Source organism: Schistocerca cancellata, chromosome 3 (assembly GCF_023864275.1).
Source record: "Schistocerca cancellata isolate TAMUIC-IGC-003103 chromosome 3, iqSchCanc2.1, whole genome shotgun sequence".
In the NCBI taxonomy this organism is placed as follows: domain Eukaryota; kingdom Metazoa; phylum Arthropoda; class Insecta; order Orthoptera; family Acrididae; genus Schistocerca; species Schistocerca cancellata.
In genome coordinates this window covers 869664077-869678762 of record NC_064628.1, presented here as the reverse complement: position 1 = coordinate 869678762, position 14686 = coordinate 869664077, and the positions used below count along the sequence as shown (strand labels likewise).

Below are 14686 nucleotides of genomic sequence, written 5' to 3'. Positions count from 1 at the left end.
GTATCGTGATCGACAGACATCTCTAGGGATGCTGAAAGACAACATCCGATGCCAATGCCTCACCATAACTCCGGACATGCTTAACAGTGCTGTTCACAACATTATTCCTCGACTACAGCTATTGTTGAGGAATTATGGTGGACATATTGAGCATTTCCTGTAAAGAACATCATCTTTGCTTTGTCTTACTTTGTTATGCTAATTATTGCTATTCTGGTCAGGTGAAGCGCCATCTGTCGGACATTTTTTGAACTTTTGTATTTTTTTGGTTCTAATAAAGCCCCATGTCATTCCAAGCATGTGTGTCAATTTCTTCCTCTCTATCTACATTATTCCGTGATTTATTCAGTTATCAAATTTATACTGACTTTTTGATCACCCAGTACATATGCTGAAAATCTGACCTATTAGCAACTGACTGAAACATTTGGGGAAGCACCTAGTGTTGTGGGTTCAGTTGTTTCTGATTTAGAATCAGACACATTAAAGATTGACAAAGCTAATGTGCCCAAGTCAGTATATCTACCTTCTGTTCTGCTCTGTGGTGAACGATTTCTGTGTTTTGAAGAAAAAAAGACTAGTCACATGTCAGACAAACAGCAACGAATTCTTTGTGCACAGGGATGGAGGATTTCACTGAAAAAACAGGATCTAACATCAGTGAAATTGCTGATATCCTACTGAGTTCTTTTGAAAACAGGATCTAACATAGGTGAAATTGCTGATATCCTACTGAATTTTTTGTTTGTAGTTTTATTTAAGGGATGTTAAATACATTATTTTCAGACAAATCTATATGCTGCATAGGAGACTACCAGTTTCCTGGTGCCCCAATGGAAGACAGTGAAAAAATAAAAATAAGTCAACGTTTAAGATTCATGAAGTACCCAAGCTACAGAGACCCATGGTCATACGATCAAGCTTTTGGGGGATTCACATATAAGTTTCCTTATGTTCAAGAGACATATTTCTTCATTTTTAGGAAACATGCGGACCAATGACAACATGTACATGTCAAACAATTGGGGAAAAGGGGGGGGGGGGGGGGAGGCTATGGTTTGATATGCTGTTCAAAGTGTGTCGAAAGAAAAAATTTAAAAAATGAAGATATATATTGTTGGCTTGGGTTTTTGTAATACAGTTCAAAATTCACAATGGGAAAAGGACAACAAGCAGAGAAATGTTTGGGTGCACATTTATGACGTGTATGTCTTTCAGCTGTGGTGCCCATCATATGTATGACAAATATCACGATCTATGAACTGATTCAGAAATCACTTGACATTTTCGCATTCTTTGTGCTCATCATTTGTACTTTATGTTCCACAAAAAATTCCTTATATTTAAGATGTCTAGAGAGAAAAGTAATAGAAAAATGAACCACGGAACTTAGGAATAACAAAAAAGGTTTAGACAAGAATAACATAATTCTTTTTTAATTTTTCATTATTTTTTCAACTATTGAGATTCTTGTAAACAAGTTATTTCTTAAAAAAGTAAAAAACTATTTCAGTCATGTTTGAGCATTGAGATTAATTCTCTCTCTCTCTCTCTCTCTCTCTCTCTCTAACTTTATTAAATTCTTAATGCTTCCAAACAATCTTCCCATTTTCATCCAAATGCACTTGTTCTGTGGCAACAAGTTTCAGAGCTTTAGGGAAAACTTTGTGTTCTACTAATTTAACTCGTTCTTGCAGTGTTTCTTCAGTGTCATCTATCTCAATCTGTACTGCTTCTTGTGCTAATATAGCCCCAGCATCAATTTCCTCCTGCAACAAAAAATATAATAGTAAAAGATGATATCGATGACTAATCTATGATGTGTGTTTATAAATCATAAAGTAAGGTTAATAATTATTGAAAATATGAAAATATATTTTCTTAAGCCATCCAAAAGAGCCCTTACTACCCCGCAGAACCACATGCCCGATTTACAGTCATTGATGATTTACATTTTCATGTACAGAACATAAAAATGGTGTACACAGATGGCATCGTGTACGATAGCTAATCATTCCTTTTCGTGTTCCACCCACAAATGGGAGAAATGACTATCTGTATACCTCTGTATGAGTCATAAGTTCTCTTATCTTGTCTTTGTGGTCCTTACACAAGATGTACATTGGTGACAGCAGGATTGTCTGGGATTCAGTTGCAAATCCCGGTTCTCCAAACTTTCTCGAGAGTGTTTCAGCAAAGAATCATCATCCTCCCCCAAAGAATTCCCATTTCCGTAACACACACATGTTGATTGAACCTGTTGGTAACAAATGTAGCAAATCGCCTCTGAACTGCTTTGATGTTTTCCATTAATTCAACCTATTGGGGATCCCAAAAACTTGAGTAGTACTCAAGAATGGGTTGCATAGGTGTTCTATACTCAGTTCCCTTTATAGACAAGCTATAATTTCCCAGAATTCACCCAGTAAACCAAAGCTGTCGGCACTCTTACAACCAATGTTATGAGCTTATTTATTTCATGTTATTTTGCAACATTACGCCTAGATATATTGATGTGACTGTGTCAAGCAGCACACCACTTATACTTTATTCTAACATTACAGGATCCTTTCTCCTACTCATCTGCATTGAAAATTTGAGCTAGCTACCGTTCATCACAACATTTAAAAATTCTGTCCAAGTCATCCTGGGTGCTGTTACACTCACTTAAAGATGACACTGCCCTGTAAACTTTGGGTTAATCAGCAAACAGCTGCAGATTGCTGCTCACACTATCTGTCAGATAATTTATGTGTGTGGTGAACAACAGCAGTCCAATCACACTTCCCTGGGGCACTCCTGATGACACCTTTGCCTTCAGGAACATCTGCTGTCACTGACAACGTACTGGATTCTATTACTTGCAGTGTCTTCAAGTCACCCACATACTTTTCCACATGCTACAACCTTCATTAGCAATTCGCAGCAGGGCACTCTCCATACACCTTGGCCTCATGGCAAAGACCTACATTCCTTCGGACTTTATCGCAGCTCCATTTAGCTTTCTTTCCTTTGCTCAATAAGTCACCTTCCATGATTTTCCCTTCACCTCTCTAATAGCGCCCTAAAATATCCAATCACATCTACAAGGCCTCTGATTGCTGCCTACTTTCCCCAACCCACCTCCTCTGTGCCCTCTGTTCCTCAAATGCCAAAAATGTCACTCCTCTACAGTCTCATCTACTCTACAACCAAATTTTGTATGCCATATCTTCTAATTTCCTACACAAAGTATTATTTCCTTCATCTTCCAGGAACAACAAAACTTTAACATACCAACTACAATCCCTGTCAGGGCCTTGGCTACTTTTCTTGTTAAATAAGGGCTAGCCTTACCCCAAATGAAAATTGGTATTTTGGACACAATTATACAAGGATATTAATAACTTTATCTCTGCTTGATGTCTAATCTGCCACAAAGTGTAGCACTTACTTCATGCATCTGAATACTGATTCATACTTTTGGCTTAAAAGAAGCATTTCATTCACAATTGTAGGAAGAGCAATTCGAAAAAGCAGTAATATCATTGTATAACCACTCCTCATTTTTGGTGACATGGCAATCAAACCAGGTGTTTAGCTGGATGAATGGCAACCAACAACCAAGATCAAAAATTTCATAGCACATTACTCACCACAACAAAGTTGGCCTCAGAAGCTGCTTTATAAATTACGCCAATTATCCTCATCGAAATCTAAGAGTGCTATACAGGACATGAACGACTTTGAATGGAGATAGAATGATTGATCTACAGGAAATGGAACTATCATACTGTGACATTTCAGTTCCTACAGGAAATGTTACCCTGACCATAATAAATGTGTGGAACCACTGGATAGAAGAGGGTTATTCATTAGCAATGAGTGAGTACTGGGACACACAGTGCAGTGAGACCATTATATTGCTGCTGTAGCTGTTTTAACAGGCTATTCAGCTTTGTTCACAATACTGCAACAGGCATGGACCATTCAATATATGTCAATAGTACAAAACCATCAACTTTACACCAGGCCAATATCAACTGTGCTACTGTTTCTATTTCCATTTTATAATAACCACAAGCACATTGGAGAATCTGAATGCCATCACTGTCTTCATGAGTGGCAAAATGTATCTTTAGGTAACTTCCTCTACTAACAATATTATATTGGTCCCCACATGTGCATTTACATTTTGAGAGAAAACTGAAAACAGATCTTACATAACGAAGGCATTTAAAAACCAGAGGTTCTGCTCCTCCCCCAGGAAACTCCATGTTCCCTATTTTAACTGGACTATGTCCACCCACAAGCGGTCAGGTATGTGCAAGACAAAATGCTTCTACAGTGAATAGAACAGTTTGGTGGGTCTCATGATTGGCATGCCATCAAGCCTCATTCTGGCCATCAGACTATAAATCAAAGGTAGCTTAGGAAAGTCACAATTAATCAACACATTTGACTGCAACCAGATCATGGGCACACCATCTCCGAGGCCGTATGGTCACTAGGTTTCTCAGAGCCACCAGGCCAAATAGTTACCACGAGTACCTTAATTTAGGTCCCTATGCTCACTATCCATCACCAGGTGCGGAGGTCGCCATCACTGAACATCTGAATTGTGTGGAACACACTACTGCCAGAGTACACATATGTAAAAAACAACAACATGAGGTAATGCATCTCACTTACCATCAGGGCAACATTCAGTTAGGTAGTGGGGGTATTCCCACATGGAAGACGTAATGGGGCTCTTTATATGTCTGGCACTGTCTCTCGCTAAGGATCAACACAGCTATCTACTGTCTGGTTGCACAGAACCATTTGTTTGCTACAACACTCTGCAGGTGACCTGTGCCTTCAGCAAAACAGTGCACTAGTCCATTCCTTCCGAAATGGTTCAGAATGGTTTGAAGAACATGCCACACAATTTGAGGTACTTGTGAAGACCATCCCAAGGCACATGGCCTTTAGAAACTATGGAGCACATCTTTGACGCCACTGAGCAAGATGTGTTCACCTAGGACCCAACGGCAACCAATCACCAGGAGTTATGAGTGACATTTGAACAGACATGGCTCATAATCACTCTCTAACATTTTCATTGTCTTGTACTGCCATCATGAAGATGGTAGCAGGTCTGCATACTATACGGGAGGTATCTATAACTAAGCTGGTCACGAGTGTACATGGAATAGGTTTATTATTCTTAGAGAGAAACATATTCAGTTTCCAAAGAGACGTGTACTGATAAATAATTACACAATCGTTAATATCTGTCTCCCAATATAGGTACACTTTTGCTTAAGTTGCAAAAAATTTCATAAAGTACAGCTCAGCCTGGTCTCAAATAAGCTCTGAAAACTTGTATATTGTATGTAAAAGTATGAAATGAGCACTGCCCATCAGGACACTGTTTAATTAGCAACTTAAGATGAAATACATACCTCTACAAAGTGTGCAGTGCACCCAGTAACCCTTACACCAGCCTGTAGAGCCTGGCGGTGAGCATGAGTACCCTTGAACAATGGCAGCAGTGCCGGATGTATGTTTATCAGGCGTCCACGCCACAATCTGACAAAATCTCCTGTAAGTACTCGCATAAATCCCGCTAGACACACAATATCGACACGAGCTTCTTTAAGAGCTGCATGTACTGCCATATCAAATTCTAATCTAGATCCGTATGCTGTATGGGGTATCACCTGTAGAATATAAAATACAGAGAATAAAACTTCTGTCATCACTTCTTAAATGATATTTTTTAGTCATCTGAATTATTTTGATAGTTGTCCTACGTCATATTACACCGTTTCCCATGACACATTTTTTTTCAGATTCAATGTTTGAGCGATAAAAATACCTTATATTTAACTAGAATAATATGAAACTTTAAATAATCACTGATTACTCAACTAATTACTAGGCCAAAGAATGGCACTAAATGACTTCCACGTGTAGACCAGTTACAGAATGTCAGACTTTCAAGAATTAAAAACACCTTCATTTATTGGAAAAGGGTAAACGGTCTAAGTGAAAAGAAACTTTGTAAGAAAAATAATACACCCAGCATTGTAAGCCTACAGACACTTAGTAGTGATGTGCAAGAGGAAATGAGCTATGGATTTCATTTTCTCCTTTCCTCGCCTGCTGCATCATCATCATCTGTTTCCGCTTAGCTATTTCTTTTTCCCTGTCATTCATTAACAGGTTAGTGCTGTATTTTAATTAACTTCATTCATTATCACTGTTACTGCCATCTTTATACCCACTTTAACTGATTTTTTTCATACTGCATCCATTTTCTGATTTCCTTATATTTACACAGCTTACCGGTAGCAGTCTTTCAATTCTTTCTTGATGCAAGATTCAGTAAAATATTCAGTTAATTTTGGACAGTTATGCAAAGCAAGCACCTCACCAGTTTCAAGAACAGTGCCCCAAAACACACAAAGCGTAAAAATGTAAATAAAATATGTCTATCTCCTTGTTTTCTCACCAACTTCAGCTTATTTTCTATGACAACTATTCTAACTAATTTCAAACTGTGTAATGAAATAATTAAAATAACTTCTTGCCATTACCTTTGTGTGAATGTTTGCTCTTGTTGCTCTTTCAAGCCCTTGGACACCAGCCTTATTTGAAATAACGATCACAATTTCTGCCCCAATCCCTTGTGAACGATCCATGGTGGCATCAATGAGGGACTGAATAAACAGAAAAAAATAATAATATGAAACTAAGCTTACGTACTTTTTGACATAAATATTAATGGCATGTGTATACACAACAAAAATTCTTCACAAAAAAACTTGGAGATTTCTTATAAGAGTTAGTGATGGATTAGAACGTGACTCTGTGATAAGATACATTTTTCAGCACATTTTAAGGAACAAATGGATGAAACCAAAGATTTTTTCTCAAGATTTTCAATTTGAAGAAACATTCTATGCTAAATGGTAACAGAGAGAACAACAACTCTATTCATGGGCATATATGCCATAGTAATTTACATAAAACCAAATCAATACCATTTAAAATAGCAGAAAATATGTAAATGAATTCATTCCATCTTTCTTATTTTCCTAAGGATGTCACTAAATATACATATTATTAATATATCAATAATTCTAGCCCTCTGATAATACTGCAGTCCAATGAATTCATACTGTCATTTTGTCTCACTAAGAAACAATCCATAACTGGATAATCTAAAGTTATGTAGCATAGAGTAACTAGTTCCATTTGATTCAAAACTAATCAAATCATGTTGGAAAGAGAAAGAATGATCCCTTGAGATTCTTTCTAAGACCAATGACTGTCATGAATAGTGTCAGCTTCTGTGAAAATCGAGCAATTTATCCCAAAAATAATATAGAATGTAAGACTCAGCCTTGAAAGAAGGCCACTGTGGCCCTTTTACTTCATACCTACATGTGAAAACCCTTTTTCAACAACAGAACAAAAAAATACAGTAGCAAATCAAAACAACTCAATATAACTGTGTGTGTCCAGAAATGCCTTCTTTAAGAATCCAACCGCATTTTCAGCCACAATACATTACTAATAATATTAAATTACAACCATTTTAAACAAGACAGCGTTTCTAGGCAAGTGAAAGAACTGATATGCAAGTACGCATATCCAACAATAACATTTGTCCACTCTTCCCCATCATATTTTTATGCTCTGCTATTACAGAAAGCACTTGCACACTACAGTCAGTACAGGTAAATACTACTTTGGTCATTATATGGTGTCCCACCAACTATGGCATCCACAAGAGCTTTGTTTATTCTGCTGTTCAGACAAAAATTGATTAGTTGCAAAAGACCTATTTACTTACATTACCAAATATTACTTTAATAAAATACTGTATAAAACATAATTGTCTGTGGTATTTTTGAAATGGGAGTATGGTAGTTTTTGGACCAGAACAGCATTCTGTGAGAGACAAACTCCATACATTGGTAATTCTTTTGTGGAGATGTTTGCAGCCATTTGAATGGTGTGTCACTTGGAAGCTTATGCCACTCCAAATGGAAAATAGTGCTGCTGAGACAAATGATACATGAAGTCCACAACAGTATTCATGGAGAGTTGATTCAACATATGACTAGATAGTGTATGTGACTTATCACTACAAACAAAGCAGTAATTTTAACATTTATGCATGCAGTATAAAATGGAGAGCAAGAAACCTGCAAGTTTGTTCCACTTCCAGAAATTAGAACTCCAACTCTTTTCCTTAGAGGTTCTCTGGCAGCAACCACTGATTCAACAAATGGTCTCATAATTCTTTCCATTTCAGGAACAAAGTTCTCTACATGTACACGTGGGACACCTGATGCAAAATTAAATGTAATGACAGTAACAAGAACAAATTATGCCTCATAACAAAAACACTACACAGTTCAGCAGCAGTATGTCTAAGTTAAACAACATAAAAATGTAAGATGTCGACAAATGATAATGCTTACTTGCCTGCACATCAATATTTCTCAACAGTTAGTTCAAAGGACAAAGTGTTTTAAACAGCTTAAGCCTTTACTTTATGTATGAGGGCATTTCAAAAAGTGTCTGACTTTTATTTATAGAATAAATCTTTATTTAGATACAACTGTTTTTCCTAATGCTACTGCATTGCTGTTATTATGCACAGCTGCTCCATCGAATTCTGCCTAATATCTTCCCTATTTTGAAAGTTTTGGAATCTAGTCCATATCAGAGTATTTTTCAGTTTGGAGAAACACAGTGGAGCTAGATTGGGGGCACAGGCAGGCTGACAAGCCACAGCCATATCATGTTTGGCCAAAAAATTGTGAATTAATTGAGAATGACGAGCAGGTGCCTTATCATGGTGAAGTGCCAAATGCCCACTGCCCAAAAGTCTGGCCATCTGCATCTCACTGCTTCATGAAGGTGACACACAACCTCTTGGTAGTAGTGACACGTAACCTCTTGGTAGTACTCCTTATTGACATTAGTGACTTCTGGCACATACTGGTGATGGACTGTGCCATTGGAGTCAAAGAGGACAGCAAGTATAACTTTCACACCCCTGTGGACCTGGCTCACTTTTTGGGTTTCAGGGACGATTGGTGCTTCCACTGCAATAACTGGAACTTCTGTTCTGGGTCTTGCCCATAAACCCAGGACTCATCACCAGTGATCACTGTGTTAATGAAGTTGGGATTACTGTTCACAGTATACAGCATGTCCTGTGTGATCTCCAAACAAAGTTGCTTCTACTCATTTGTTAGCAACTTTGGGACAAATCCTCCTGAGGTGCAAATCTTATGTTAAAACGAAATGAATGAAGCCAATTCTAATTTAAACCTCATGTGAAAGTTCTCTGAATGTGCTCCGTCTATCCTGCATCATCAGGATTCTCTTATGATCAACGGTTCAATCTTCACTGGAATGTGGCCATATTTGAAAAATGGTGGAACCAGTGCTTTATCTGTGTGGTACCCTTTACTTCATCCCCTAACACTGATTGTATCTTGCGGATTGTTTCAACTTGAGACTCGGCAAGCTTAAAAAAAATTTGAAGCAATAATGTTGTTCCACTTTTTCTGTCATTTTGCCCACAACACTAAATCCCATGACTACAACTTACACGTATTCATTTGTCAGCAACTGGTTGTTTCCACAGTTGTGAAAAAAACAGGCATGCACATTATGTATGTCTACAACATACAGAGAGTATGTGTGCATCCCAATACTTTTGTTGGTTTCAACAATAACAAATAAGGTCAGATACTTTTTGAGCAGCCCCCCCCGTATAAAACCACAACACATTCACAGTTTGTCTGCTAGTCATCTGCGAGCTCGAAATGACTAATCTGAAATAAGAAATACAGAGATAAAGGGCAGGAGGCCTTAGGAATGGAAGGTCTAGGAATTAATACTAAACAAAGAGAGTGGGTATGTCAGGGCAATGAGTTATGGAAAATTGTAGTGGTGAATTATGGTAGCCTGATAAGCAGCAGACTGGATATTTCTAGGAGAAGATAGCCATTCAGATACTTGAAGAGCTTACATAACAACCACTATTTTTTGCTAGCATTAAATACTAGGGAACTTGTCATAGCTGCAGATGAAGTTAGTTTGCACTGGATATGGTGGTATATTCTGTATTCATCTAACCACTTGGTCAGGTATAGGTGATGTGATACTAAGGCTCCTGTGCTTTTCAGTGTGGTCACATTGGGACATATGTAGCTGACTGACAGTCAGTAAGCTAGGTGTCCTAGATAATCGTTCCATACCCAGACATGCCATGACAGCATTAGCAAAGATTCTTAAAGGAGAAAATCAATTTAAGAATGAATATGTCAGTATCACATTAGTGTAGGAGTAACGTGAGGAGAGGGAGTAGCTACATACACAAAAAGTGGAATATAGTCCAGGCTGTAGACCTCAGTGAATACTGTATTGAACCCAATTAGGTGCTGTACTTCAGCAATAGACCTGCAACATACAAGACAACATTCCTGATAGCCTACATACCCCTCTACTTCATTAAGCAACTGGTGGTGGTGGTGGTGGTGGTGGTGGTGGTGGTAGTGGTGGTGGGGGGGGGGGGGGGGGGTACTAATGAGATTTAGTAGGAATAACTGGGAAGTATTATACTTGGAGATTTCAAAGTGGATTTCATATCTGATAAGTCTGATCAAGGGCACGTAGAATTAATTATTTGCAGCTTCCATCTGATCCTCACAGTAACATTTCCACCAAGAACAGAAGACATAGTGCAACAGCAACTGACAATTTATATTTCTTAATCCTTTTTTTTCAGTAAAATAGATGTAAGCCACAAAAGGAATTGTTTGTCTGACCAGTATAGCCAAATAGCAGCAATAACACACACCCACAATCAGGTCTGACTAAGAAACGAAAAATAAATTTTTACAAAATTGTAAATGCTGATTCAGTTACACTGCTCAGAGAGAAGTTACAGGATGAAAAATAGGAAGAAGTTTATAAGGGAGACATGGTAGAGGAGAAACGTAATTCTTTCCTAAAAATATTCTTACAACATAATGAACCCACTTTCGTTTACAATGGGTCAGGGACATTAATGATGGAAACTGATAAAAAGAGTCGCTAACACTAGAAGGTATCAGATAGATTATATAATGGTAAGACAGAAATTTAGGAAACGGGTTTTAAATTGTAAGACATTTCCAGGGGCAGATGTGGACCCTGACCACAATCTATTGGTGATGAACCGTAGATTAAAACTGAAGAAACTGCAAAAAGGTGGGGATTTAAGGAGATGGGACCTGGATAAACTGACTAAACCAGAGGTTGTACAGAGTTTCAGGGAGAGCACAAGGGAACAATTGACAGGAATGGGGGAAAGAAATACAGTAGAAGAAGAATGGGTAGCTTTGAGCGATGAAGTAGTGAAGGCAGCAGAGGATCAAGTCGGTAAAAAGACGAGGGCTAGTAGAAATCCTTGGGTAACAAGAAATACTGAATTTAATTGATGAAAAGAGAAAATATAAAAATGCAGTATATGAAGCAAGCAAAAAGGAATACACACGTCTCAAAAATGAGATCGATAGGAAGTGCAAAATGGCTAAGCAGGGGTGGCTAGAGGACAAATGTAAGGATGTAGAGGCTTATCTCACTAGGGGCAAGATAGATACTGCCTACAGGAAAATTAAAGAGACCTTTGGAGAAAAGAGAATCACTTGTATGAATATCAAGAGCTCAGATGGAAACCCAGTTCTAAGCAAAGAAAGGAAAGCAGAAAGGTGGAAGGAGTATATAGAGGGTCTATACAAGGGCGATGTACTTGAGGACAGTATTATGGAAATGAAAGAGGATGTAGATGAAGATGAAATGGGAGATATTATATTGCATGAAGAGTTTGACAGAGCACTGAAAGACCTGAGTCAGAACAAGGCCCCAGGAGTAGACAACATTCCATTAGAATTACTGACAGCCTTGGGAGAGCCAGTACTGACAAAACTCTACCAACTGGTGAGCAAAATGTAGGAGACAGGCAAAATACCCTCAGACTTCAAGAATAATATAATAATTCCAATCCCAAAGAAAGCAGGGGTTGACAGATGTGAAAATTACCAAACTATCAGTTTAATAAGTCACAGCTGCAAAATACTAATGCAAATTCTTTACAGACGAATGGAAAAACTGGTAGTAGCTGACCTCGCGGAAGATCAGTTTGGATTCCGTAGAAATATTGGAACACGTGAGGCAATACTATCCCTACGACTTATTTTAGAAGCTAGATTAAGAAAAGGCAAACCTACATTTCTAGCATTTGTAGACTTGGAGAAAGCTTTTGACAATGTTGACTGGAATACTCTCTTTCAAATTCTGAAGGTGGCAGGTGTAAAATACAGGGAGCGATAGGGTATTTACAATTTGTACAGAAACCAGATGGCAGTTATAAGAGTCGAGGGACATGAAAGGGAAGCAGTGGTTGGGAAGGGAGTGAGACAGGGTTGTCTCCTCTCCCCGATGTTATTCAATCTTTACATTGAGCAATCAGTAAAAGAAACAAAAGAAAAATTCAGAGTAGGAATTAAAATCCATGTAGACAAAATAAAAACTTTGAGGTTCGCCGATGACAATGTAATTCTGTCAGAGACAGAAAAGGACTTGGAAGAGCAGTTGAACAGAATGGACAGTGTCTTGAAAGGAGGATATAAGATGAACATCAACAAAAGCAAAACGAGGATAATGGAATGTAGTCGAATTAAGTCGGGTGATGCTGAGGGAATCAGATTAGGAAATGAGACACATAAAGTAGTAAAGGAGTTTTGCTATTTGGGGCGCAAAATAACTTATAATGGTCAAAGTAGAAAGGTTATAAAATTTAGACTGGCAATGGCAAGGAAAGCGTTTCTGAAGAAGAGAAATTTTTTAACATCGAGTATAGATTTAACTGTCAGGAAGTCGTTTCTGAAAGTATTTGTATGGAGTGTAGCCATGTAGGGAAGTGAAACATGGACGATAAATAGTTTGGACAAGGAGAGAATTTAAGCTTTCGAAATGTGGTGCTACAGAAGAATGCTGAAGATTAGATGGGTAGATCACATAACTAATGAGGAGGTATTGAATAGAATAGAGGAGGAGAGGAGTTTGTGGCACAACTTGTCTAGAAGAAGGAATTGGTTGGTAGGACATTCTGAGGCATCAAGGGATCACCAATTTAGTATTGGAGGGTAGCATGGAGGGTAAAAATCGTAGAGGGAGACCAAGAGATGAATACGCTAAGCAGATTCAGAAGGCTGTAGGTTGCAGTAGGTAGTGGGAGATGAAGAACCTTGCACAGGATAGAGTAGCATGGAGAGCTGCATCAAACCAGTCTCAGAACTGAAGACCACAACAAGAACACCACCTGTGATCAAAAAATCTTATGCTAGGAAGAGAGGAGCTTTATTTAAAGCAAAGAATTAGCTCTAATCCACACTTAAAAATCCACTACAAGTAGAACTGCAAAATTTTTGTGTGTCAGCGAAAATGCAAAAAATATGTACTATGCACAAAAGATCGTATTTCCTTATTTAGAAAGGTAACAAGTATGAAACTTCCTGGCAGATTAAAACTGTGCCGGTCCAAGACTCGAACTCAGTCAGGCACACAGTTTTAATATGCCAGAAAGTTTGATATCAGTGCACTCTCTGCTGCAGAGAGAAAATCTCATTCTGGAAATGTCCCGTAGGCTGTGGCTAAGCCAAGTCTCCGCAATATCCTTTCTTCCAGGAGTGCTAGTTCTGCAAGGTTCGCAGGAGAGCTTCTGTGAAGTTTGGAAGGTAGGAGATGAGGTACCGGCAGAAGTAAAGCTGTGAGGACGGGGCGTGAGTCATGCTTGGGTAGCTCAGGCGGTAGAGCACATGCCTGCGAAATACAAAGGTCCTGAAGTCGAGTCTCGGCCCGGCACACAGTTTTAATCTGCCAGGAAATTTCATATTAGCTCACATTCCGCTGTAGAGTAATGATCTCATTCAGGTAACAAGTCCTCCATCACCAGACTACAGTTTTGCCAACTCATCTCATAGAGAAATTACAAAAATCATTAGGTCACTGGCTATGAAGACATCTCATCCAAAATGATAAAATCTTATGCTGACTTGGTACTGTCATCCTCGAGTACCTTTATAATCAATCAGTATATCGAGGAGTCAATGCTGAAAGACTGAAGTCTTTAATGGTAACGCCAATATACAAAAGTGGAGATACGCAACTAACTTCTAATTACAGACTGATCTCCTTCATCTACACCTACATCTAGAGCTATACTCTGCAAATTACCATGAAGTGAGTGGCAGAGGGTACATCCCATTGTACCAGTTATTATAGTTTCTTCCCATTCCATTCATATATGGAGCACAGGAAGAATGATTGTTCGAATGCCTCTGTTTATGCTATAATTATTCTAATCTTATCCTCGCGATCCCTGTGTGAGCAATATGTAGGGGATTGTTGTATATTCCTACAGCCAGCATTTAAAGCCATTTCTTGAAACTTTGTTGGTTGACTTTCTCGGGATAGTTCACATCTGTCTTCAAGAGCCTGTCAGTTCAGTTTCTTCAGTATCTCTGTGGCACTTTCTCATGTATCAAACAAATCTGTAACCATTCGTGGTGTCCTCCTCTTGATATGTTCAGTGTTCCCTGTTAGTTCTATTTAGTAAACACTTGAGCAATATTTGAGAACCAGTCAC

At 38.4% G+C, this 14686-nt stretch overlaps 1 protein-coding gene across 4 annotated transcripts in view; it reads right to left on the bottom strand.

Annotated features, from left to right (window-relative positions):
* Positions 1-1408: 1408 nt before the first annotated feature.
* Positions 1409-14686, bottom strand: part of LOC126175928 (trifunctional purine biosynthetic protein adenosine-3) — a 90245-nt gene continuing 76967 nt past the window's right edge. For all 4 annotated transcript variants that reach the window (XM_049923003.1, XM_049923004.1, XM_049923005.1 and 1 more), the window contains exons 15-18: positions 8181-8323; positions 6564-6686; positions 5427-5684; positions 1409-1769 (exon numbers count right to left, since the gene is read on the bottom strand). In XM_049923003.1, coding sequence (XP_049778960.1) covers positions 1584-1769; positions 5427-5684; positions 6564-6686; positions 8181-8323 — 710 coding nt within the window. In that variant the 3' untranslated portion in view covers positions 1409-1583. The remainder of the gene's footprint in view (positions 1770-5426; positions 5685-6563; positions 6687-8180; positions 8324-14686) is intronic.